The following is a 10,958-nucleotide window of genomic DNA, read 5'->3' on the forward strand; positions in this document are numbered from 1 at the left end:
TGTACAAATGCGCTTTACACAATTGATGTGTGTATGGATTGTGATAAGAGTTGTATGAGCCCCTAATAAAATGATTAAAAAAGAAAGAAGAAAGAAGTTTTCACAAACTGCCAAATGTTCCGCACCAGGAATGTGTGCAGCGTTGGTTCATCTGTGACTGTGGTTTAAACAGGGCCTATAGGTCTAGTTAAGGAGCCCTCGTGGCCCTGTCGGGGGAATACTAGACTGCTAATCACAGGGTTGGCAGTTCCAACCCACCAGCTGCTCAGGAGGAGGAGAAAGATGGGCTATCTGCTGCTGCAAACATGTCCAGTTCAGAAACGATGCTTTGGAATGGACTCAATGGCTGTGGGTGGGTGGGACCAGCTAGGAAACGGGATTGCAGTTTTCTATGTCAATGTTCTAATAAGTATGAAAAATCCCTCAGTGGTGCAAACAGTTGGCGTGCTTGGCTGCTAACTGAAAGATCGGAGGTTTGAATCCACCTACAGGGGCCTCAGGAAAAAAAGTCTATCTGTCTCTCCCCAAAGCAGCCATGACACCCCCTATGGAGCACAGTTCTACTCTGAGATGCAGTGTGGTGGCCATGAGTCACAGTCGCATGCGGTTGAGTAGACGCACTGCAGTTGAATCTAGTCTGACTCATAGCAAGCCCACAGGACAGGGTAGAACTACCCCCGTGGGTTTCTACAACCATAACTCTTTATGGGATTAGACAGCCTGATCTTTCTCCCATGCAGCTGCTACTGGTTTCAAACTACTATCCTTGAGGTTAGCAACCTGACTTGTAACCCCCTATGCCACCAGGCTCCTGATGGCCACTGGTACTGGTAATAATTATGAAGAGATTATGGGGCACTGTAATGGCTAACAGTTATCAAACATCTCCCTTGGGCCAGGTACTGTTCTACTTGCTCTACATCGTATTGATGGCGATGGCAGCTAATACTCGAATGATTGGGCTTCCTATGGTACAAGCACTCTTCTAAATACTTTCAATACATCACGTCATCCTTATAATGACCCTAAAACAGTAGATCTAGTTTGAGCTCTATTTCACAGACAAGGAAAATGGGGTTTACAGAGATGAAGTCATTTGCCCAGGGCCACACGGCTGCATTAAACCCAAGAAGGATGATCCTTCGTGTCTGTGGCTTTTGAGTTTGTGGGGCCCTCCATTTCCTGCTCCCCATTTGGCCTAAAAGAAAAAAACTTAAATCTTCTGGGGACGCTAATGCTTGCCATACAGATGACCTCACGAGGCGGAGGCAGCTCTGTGGGCAGAGTAGGGTTTCCGGTCTTCTAATAACTCACTCTGCTTTCTCTAATCACTAAATCTTGCACACATCCGCCCAGAAACACACATCCCACCCCCACCAACTGCTGAGGGTAGAGGTCAGCCTCCAACTCATCAAAGCAGTTGAAGGACTCATGGTGCCGGGTGGGGGGTGGGAGGTGGGAGAGCCTGTGCGTTCTCAGTTGGAACCTCAAACACATCTGTCTGTGACCGCAGCGTGCCAGTATGTCACACAGTCAGAAGTTGCACGAGTGACTGGGGACCAATTTGGGCTCTGGTTCTTGGCTCCAACACTTGTTTAGTCTCTTAGGCACATTATGCAAGATACTTTGGCTGTCATTCCCTGCAATTAGAAAGCTCAGACAGTGGAGCAAATGGGCAGCCTGCTGTCTCTGAGTTTAGAAACTGCCGGTGCACACAGGTGACTCGTTCTCTCCTCAGACCGTGAAACATGGTCATAGTCACATGCTGCTGACTGGCAATCAGGGAAGCGTGACTCAGGGAGTCTATGAGCAAGACTCAAGTGAGGAAATTTGCTCCATTCCCTAGGCCATTCATTTCTGGCCATGAATCTTGTAGCCAACAGCTCTGAGTGGTGGCGCATGCCCATGTCTACGTCCCAGCTGTGCACACGCATGCTAGTTCAATTCTTTCTTCCCTTCAGTTGTTGAAGAGCCATTGTCACCTTCCGCCATCAAGTCTTCTTCAAAGGCTAAGCTTACAGGAGATCAGCCCTGAAAGGAGGGACCCAGGGTAATTCCAGTCCAGAGTCCCAAACGTATTTGGCCTTCCCGCCCCCTTTTCAGAAAAAATAAATTAAGATGACCCAGCACGCCGTTAGCAATGAAATACTTGTGTCCTACAGCCCATAAGCCAGGATAAATGTAGGGACCTGCTTTTTCAGCCCCCCCGCCCACTTGATCATTCCAGCACCATCCCCAGGGGGTGGCATCAACCACGTTGGGGAACGCTGTCTTTGCCCAACCATCTAAGCAGCATTAAGACTCAAATTGCAGAAGCAGCCTGATGAGGCACATACTGCATGGTTGTCTCTGAGACAAAGCCAAAACCCAGGCATCCCGGCTGCCAGGCAAAAGGGCCTCCCACTGCTCTACCACATGCCCTTCCCTCTAACAATAGACTATGCCTTCATAGGTAGAAATTTCCAGAAAACCCGGTGGGTCCTTTGGCAAAATGCTTCTCTTCCCTTGGCCTCAGTCTCTTCAATAAAATGATATAGTTGGAGTCAGTGACCTCTTGTGAATATCCATTGTGGCCAGATTCAAAACAAGCCACTCTCTTTTGATGGCTACCCACTCTTTTGTCACTTGAGATGTGCATATTCATAAGAATGGCCTCCTCTTTCCCCAGAGTCGAGGAACAGGCAAGCGATATTGATAGTCATTCCCTGACTGTAGACGTGCATGGGGCTTTCAATGAATAAGTATGACGAGACGCAAACAGGAGGGGCAGCTTTGTCATTAAAAGGCATACGTGGTCATTGAGTTCTAAGCCGCCTTTTCATGGAAGTAGCAGATAAGTGGCTTTCTTTCCCCACTCCCACTTTTTAAACAGTTTGCTTTTTCAGCGTCGAACACTGTGAGCACAGAGACCAGGGCCACTGTTGAGCCCACAGATGGTCAGTCTGGTGACGCCGTTCCCTTTCTCGTGATGAGAGGGATAGTCGTACGTGCATGAGCCACGTGGTCTATTTAAATCTTTATAAACTTCAACCAAGATGAAAACAGCCAAAGTTTTAGCCTGGGTGGAAGGCTCAGGCTGGGTTGTTGTTTTTTTTTAAGGCTGGGTATTTTTAATCTGTGCTGTTTAAATACAGAGGCAGACGACGAACTAGGAAACCGTCCTGCTTTATTATTATTATTATTATTATTATTATTATTATTATTATTATTCAAGTCATTCAGTAACCATTTCACATCAATCGGTATGACGTTTTTCAAATGCCAAAATATTTGACATGCTCCCTCTCCCCTTCTAGTTCACCTTGACCCCAAGTGCCTTTTGGTTTGCAGATGTCTGCAACCCGGATCCTTCTTGTGACGAAGCCAGACCTCCCCCGGTGCAGTCTTACATGGACGCTGCGTTCCTTGTGGACGGCTCTCAGAATGTAGAGAGTGCTGAGTTTGAAGGCATCCGACTTTTCATGGGAGCACTGCTGGATCACTTCGAAATCTCCCCCGAGCCCTTGACCTCCGCCACGGGGGACCGAGTAGCCCTGTTGAGCCACGCACCCCCGGACTTCGTCCCGTATACTTGGAAGAGTCCCGTGAGAACTGAGTTCAACCTTACCACCTACAGCAGTAAGCGCCTCATGAAGAGGCACCTGGAAGAATCCATGCACCAGCTCCGAGGAGAGGCGTTCATCGGCCAGGCCTTGCAGTGGACTCTGGACAATGTCTTTTTCAGGACGCCCAACGTGAGAAAAAATAAAGTCATATTTGTGATCTCGGCTGGGGAAACCAGTCCCTTGGACAAAGAGACCTTGAAGAAGGAGTCCTTGCGGGCCAAATGCCAGGGCTACGCCCTGTTTGTGCTTTCTCTTGGCCCTGCTTGGAACGACAAGGAACTGGAAGAGCTAGCCAGTCACCCTCTGGATCACCACTTGGTCCAGCTTGGCCGCATCCATAAACCGGACCACAGATATGGTGTGAAGTTTGCGAGGGCCTTTATGAGCTCCATCAGGCGTAAGTCATAAAAGCTGTGCTATTGTGAACATGCGCAGTACCCTTGGTGTTCCCCAGAGAAGGCTTGGTGATGAGCAGCCATGGAGTCTTGAAAACCCCTTCTCTGTTTTCAAGGGGACTGCAAAGTCAAATGGAAAACTGCAGTGATGGGCACATGGGGTGTGGGGAGGCTCTGGTTCCTAAGCATTTCATTTTCTGGCTCATCTACACTTATAACAAGCAGCTGCTCACACATCTGTCTGCATGCAGCCCTGTGGTCTGGGCTACGAGGTCACCACGCAGAAACCCTGGCCTGGCGGCATTAGCACGCGCAGCCCTGCAATGGGAGGTTTCATCCATTAACACGCCAACACCAGGAAACATAAAATGAAACAGAGGCCTGGGCTTGGTTCTTACACAAGTGCTGAAGGCAGCGTTTCAAGTATTCGCAGAGACATTAGACTGGTCAGGATGAAAGAGGCAGCTTCGCAGAGTCCTGGGTTTTGTTAATGGCTTTTTACGGTGCCAGTGATGAGGGTGATTGTAACTGGTACCATAAAACAAAACCTACGCTGTGTTCCTGGGATTGAGTTTGCCAGGAAACGACAGGATCCACTTCAAATGCAAGCAGACACATAACAGGAAGTTAGCACTGGCCCTGAGGGTTGGAACGCATTGGGTAGGATTTCTGAAAGGGGTCCTGCTGGCGCAAACAGTTAAGCACTGGGCTACTAACTGAGAGGTTGCGGTTGTAACCCCCTCACCAGTTCGGAGGGGGAAAGACCCGGTGAACTGCCAGGCACAGGTGACACTCAAACAACTCAGGGCCACCCAAGTCCATGCCAACTCCCAGCACCCTACAGGGCAGGCTGGCATTGCCCCTGTGAGTTCCCCAGACTTCACCTGCAAAAGGGAGTAGAAAACCCCATCTTCCTACTGAGGAGCGATTGGGGGTTTTGAATTTCGGACCTTGAGGATCTCAGCCTGCTGTGTAACCAACCCTTACTAGCCCCCAGGGCTCCTAATAGGTGAAGATGAACGGTTAGGAAACTCCTCAGGGTGATTCCACTCTGTTGCATGGGCTCACTATGAATGAGAAGTGACTCAGAACTTAACACCGACAGGGTTTCTGAGTGTGTCAGGGGTGAGCGAGCCCTGAGCATGGTCACTCCCTCCTGGGAGCGCTATTCTGACGCTCCCTCTAAATCGCTGTGGCTCTTATCAAATATCCGGCCGAAATCGAGCTTATCCAGCACAGCCCACACCAAACCAACACGTGCCAACAAAGAGCAAAAGTGCGGGCAAGCAGCCTGACGCCAAAGCAGAGAAACTCCCCAAACTCACTACCATCAAGTAGCTCCGACTCAAAGCCACCCTCGGGAACAGGGTAGAACTGCCCTGCGGGGGTGTAAATCTTCAAGGGGAGGAGGAAGCCGCATCTTTCTCCTGCCCAGCAGCTGGTACTTTCAGACCGCTGCCTTTGCAGGTGGTAGCCCCACACATTGCCTACTATGCCACCAGGGTTCTTGTCAAGGCAGATGGAAATTAAAAATCAGATAGAAATGTTTTAGAAGGGAAGCGTCACAGTGTCAGACTCCACCTAAAACCACACCCCCAACCTCCTACGGCAGCTCTGGTGGAGGGGCTGTTACCTAGCCCAGAAAAAGCTTGCTACAAGTCTGTTCAATTTAATGCTTCAAAACCACATGTAACAGACTCCTCAGGTTTTCCTAGTTTTTAAATTTGATGAAGGCCTGTGACATTATTCGGAAACATTAATTGATGGGGGCTGCGTGAACCTTTAAGGAGCCCGGGTGGTGTAGTGGGTTACTAATCTCAAGGTCAGCAGTTCAAACTTACCGAGCACTCCACAGGAGAAAGAGGAAGTCATCTGCTCCCAGAGTTATCGTCTCAGAAACACAGGGCGCAGTTCTACTCTGTCTCCAGGGTCGGAGATGGGATACGAGTCAGATAGCATCAGTGAATTCAACCCAAGGTGACGCTGGTGTCACTGCTGCTCGTGATACAAAGACCGCAGAGGGGACCTCCTTCCCCCACAGCATTTAGACATTGCAAAGGAGCAAATGAGTGGGGAAATGACACTTCTGATGCGCTCATGGCCATTAGAGACCGGAAGCCTTTGTTTGACGCGCGTTCGCAGCCAAGGACATCTCGCTGGGTAAGTGGATGACTGCTCTGCCTGTAGACGCAGTTGAAATGCATTTGCTAATCTCAGATCTAGAGATGGCCCCTGGGAAATCTGCCTTCCTCTCCTATGGCCACCAAAGTCGGCATCATTCTCTGACAGATGCCAAGAACAGTGAGGCCCTTTGTAGACCAAGCAGAGTTGCGCGTGTTAGCTGCATAAATAAGAGGCTCATCACTGATTTCTCTCTTCCTAGGTGCAATCAACAAATATCCACCAGTAAACTTCAAAATAAAATGCAGCCGGCTCCCCTCCACAGATACAAAGCAGCCTCTCCGAGAGTTGCAAAGGTATTGTCTGCTTGATGCTGCTTGATGAATTGCTGTGACTCCCTTCCCTCCTCCTCCTCCACCTCCTCTTCTTTCTTCTCTCCCTCCTCCACATGCATTCTTATCTGTCCTATGCATCTCTAACTACATGATATCAAAATAAGAGGGCGCGAGGGATAACCAACGTGAACAGGTTGATCTGAAAGTCAGCCACGTGGAACTTTATTAAGATGGAAAATCTAATTGCTGAAACAAAACACTCCATGCCAATGGGTCTACTTGGTGACCAGATCTTGGTTTCCCAACACCCTTCCCCCACCAAAAAGAATGAGGACTTCTTGGCCAAACATGCAATTCTAGATTGCAGCAGGCCTAGAGAGAGAGAATGGATCAGTAGTGTCTTGTCAAAAAGGCCATAGGAACTGCGTTGAAAGAATCCCCCACTTGCCTAGTTTTGAACCACTTGAACACGGTAATAGTGACTTGAAAAACACATTGAATCATTTTTAAAACCACAAATCTGTAGGGATACCCAAAAGGGGAGAAGGGGAGGAAATGCCCTTCATTCTAGAATATATTGATAGCTAATACATATACCATCAGACAATCACCCGTTTTAATCTCAACCTAATAACTGAGTCAGGCAGGGCTCGTTTAAGCCTTCAAAAAACCATTGGGCGAAGGGTGGTTTGGAAACAGATCCTTTACACAGCCTCAAAAACCTACTTGCATCTTACTTATTGACTACAAAGAGGAAAATGTTCCTGGCAGTACCCAACTCTGGCTTCATGTACCCTCTGGTGTGATGGAAAAGCCTGGTGCCACTGTGGTGCAAGCGTTCAGCTGCTATCCACGAATCAGTGGTTCAAATCCATCAGCCACTCTCCTGGAGAAAGATGTGCCATTGTGCGGCTGTAAAGAATACAGCCTTGAGACGCCTATGGGACAGTTCTACTCTGTCCTGTAAGGTCACCGTGCATCAAAATCAACTTGACGGAATCCATTTGAGTGGGTTTGGTCTGGTCTTTTCTCACGGGATGCAGTGAGAGAACAAGATCTATGTGAAGTTCATGCAGGAAATAGTTGACCCACGTCTACTAATGAGGAAGCAGTTGGACAATTCCCCGATGTGGCATGTTCTTCAGAACAACTGGTCTGTACTCTTCATAAGGTTGAATGTCATAAGTAACAGAGAAATGTGGAATTTGGTTGTAGCACGGCTGAGACATTGCATCCAAATGTAATTATGTGAAGCTTGACTGGATTCTAAATCAGAAAAAAGGGCCTAATCGAATGGGCATTGGGGGACAGCTGAGGAACGTGAGTGGGAGCAATAAGTTGGATAAGATTGAGTTCACTGACTTTCTTGTGTGTCGTAACAGTATTATGGTTATATAAGAGAACGTCCTTATTCTGGGGAGGGACATTCTGAGGTATGCAGAATGATACGTCTGATGGTGGCAGCCTATTTTCAATGGATTTCCCTAAAATGAAGTAGGACAGTGCATAAGTATGTGCATGTACATATATCTACATATGTGTATATGTAAATGCATCTAGGAAGACAGAAAGTTGTAAATCGTTGAGAATGTGGGTGAAAAGTGTTCAGACATTCATGGCTCTTTTGCTTTTTCCAATATTCTTTAAGTGTAACAATTTTCAAATTAAAAATTAACTTGGTAAAACTTACTGGATAGGTTAACCCGAATAATAGACACACATGAAGAGAAATATAGTCAACAGGAAAATAAAGCTGAGGAAATTACTCAGAATGCATAGATGACAAAGATGCGATATTTAGAGACAGAACAGGACAAAAATGTCTGACCTATATCTAATTGGACTTTAGAAAGATATCATCGAAATACTGAATGAGAGGCAAAATTCAGAGATAAAGGGATGCTAATCTTCCACCATTTACATGAGATCTGAGTTCACACACGAAGGAAGCACAAGGTTGAACAGTGTGTTTGGCTGGGTTCTCCAGAGAAACAAAACCAGTGGCACTCACATCGATAAGAGAGCACAATAGATCAAGAAGGCATTGCAGCCCGGTCCAACTCAAATCCATGAGCCAGAAGTTAGCCTCAGCCCCCTTCAGACTCACCTGGTGACAGGTCAATGACTCAGAAAGGTGATTCAAGAAGCCGAGTGATCACAGGCAGTGATCAGAGTAGTGTGGACCCAAGGTCATTGGGAGCATGGCAGGGCCCCCCCAGCTCCCAGCTCAGTGGTCCACATGGGGCCACCCCTGGAGGCAGATGCGGATGGCGGTTCCCAGGTCTTTCTTATCATTAGGCCACACCCCCAAGGAGGCATCATCAGGCTGCGACTTGATGAATAGGTTGAGCCCCACCCCTACACTCTCATCCAAGTACAAGTTGACCTAAAATCTAACTGCCACCAACAGGTGGGATTAAGTGAAAAAAGAAAGCAACAGTTAGACACCACCACTTGTCCATCCGTTTGTCATACTGTGGTGGCTCACATGCGGTGCTGGAAGCGATGTCACCCATTTTCCAAATAGGGGCAGCGTCACCCAAGGTGAACAGGTTTCCATGGAAGTTCCAAACTAAGAACAGACAACAGAGACTGAATAGGCTGTCCATTTCTGAGGGTTTAACTGCTGAAAACCTTATGATATTGTACCCAAAGATGAGCCCCTCAGAAGGCACTCAAAACATGCCTGAGAATGAGCTGCCTTCTCAGAGTAGAGTGGATCATAGCGACAAGGCTGGAGTCAAGCTTTGGGGACCTTCATTTCTGATGGAACAGAGCTCAAAATTAACTAGTGCCCACACACACACACACACACACACACACACACGGTTATAGACCACGATCTCTTATGAATGTAAGGGCAAAAACAGTCAACAAAATACTTCTAAACTGTATCTCACAGCAATAGAAAAGAATTATATAACCATGTCCAAGTGTGCATGCAACGATTGTTCAACATACGAAAAATCAAAGTAATACACCACCATCAATGAAGGGGGCGGGCATGATCATCTTATTTGACACAGAGAAGGCATCTGACAAAATCCAACAGCATTTCATGCAACAACAACAATGATAACGAAAAGTCAGCAAACTAGGCGTAGAAGGGAACTTCTTCAGAGAGGTAGAGTATTTATAGAAAGCCCCCCAGTACTGCCAGGAAACCCTAAGGAGCAGCGTTCTCCTCTGAAACACAAGAGTCCGCATAAGCCAGACACAGCTCTGTGCCACTGCTATTCAAAGGCAGAGGAATTAGATGAGAGGAAATAAAGGGCTTCTGAGGAAAGGCAGAAGTAGAACTATCTCTGTTCTCGGATACGCGTGACCCTATACATATACAAAACCCCAAAGAAACCACAGTAGAGCTACTATATTTAATAACATACTTAACACGGCTGAAGGAGATAAGATTAACACCCCCCAAACTAGTTGTGTTTCTATACCCAAGCAATGATCCATCTGAAAAAGCAATTACCACAGCATCTAAAACATACAGGAATAAATATCAGCAGGAAGGAGAGCAATGTGTTCACTTAAAACTCTGAAGTGTTTTGAAAACAAATTAAAGAAAACATAAGTGCAAAGAGGACTTGTGTTTGTGAATTGGAAATTGTAATATTGTTAATAGGTTCAACACAATCCCTATCAAAATTCCAACAGCTTTCCTTGCAGAAATGGAAAAGTTGATCCTCATACTTAGGTAAAACTACCAGGGGCCCTGAATAGCCAGTGCAGATTTGAATAAGCAATGAAAAGCGGATATACTCCTACACTCTGACTTTAAAATGTCCTATAGGGCTACTTGAAGCAAAACACTGTGGACTAGGATCAGACTAGATGTGTAGGCCACTGGAATGGACTTGACAAAGTCCGTTTCTTTTCAACAACGAGCCCTGTGCCCTTAACGGAGAAAGAATAGCTTCTTCAATACATGATGCTGAAACAATCGGATCCTCATAGGCGAAGAATGAATCTGAACCTCTACCTTATCGCATATGTGAAAATTAATTCAAAATACTTCAGTGACCAAGGTATAAGAGTTAAAACCACAAAAAAGTATTACAAGGAAACAGAGGCAAATCTTAAGGTCCTTCAAATTTGGCAACAGATTCCCAGATATCACAGAAACAACTGTGCAACGAAAGAACAAGTAACTATGCTGAACTTCATCAAAATCGAAAACTTTCGCTTATCAAAAGCTATTATCAAGAAAGTGAAAAGACAGGGAATGGGAGAAAATATTCAGAAATCCTATTTCTAATAAGGGGCTATTATCCATAACCTAGAAAGAACTTCTACAATTCAACAGCATCAAATCAACCCAATTAAAAACATATTTAAAGACTTCATTAGTCACTTCTCCAAAGAAAGACAAGCGGCTAATAAGCACATTAAAGATATCAACATCATAGTGGGACAGGAGGAGAATCAAGGGAAATAGAGGAAAGAGCTGGGAGGCAAAGGGTATTTATAGAGCTCTAGATAAAGACATGTACATATAC

General features: G+C 46.4%; 1 protein-coding gene across 1 annotated transcript in view; it reads left to right on the forward strand.

The window, feature by feature from the left end:
* LOC101655657 (collagen alpha-6(VI) chain) overlaps positions 1–10,958 on the forward strand; it is a 134,799-nt gene that overhangs the window by 116,785 nt on the left and 7,056 nt on the right. Inside the window, exons 34-35 of the mRNA XM_004704181.2 lie at positions 3,331–4,002; positions 6,384–6,477. Of these exons, the coding sequence (XP_004704238.1) occupies positions 3,331–4,002; positions 6,384–6,477 (766 nt within the window). The remainder of the gene's footprint in view (positions 1–3,330; positions 4,003–6,383; positions 6,478–10,958) is intronic.

Source organism: Echinops telfairi, unplaced genomic scaffold, assembly GCF_000313985.2.
Source record: "Echinops telfairi isolate 266 unplaced genomic scaffold, ASM31398v2 ScPeMD7_7420;HRSCAF=8458, whole genome shotgun sequence".
NCBI classification, from domain to species: domain Eukaryota; kingdom Metazoa; phylum Chordata; class Mammalia; order Afrosoricida; family Tenrecidae; genus Echinops; species Echinops telfairi.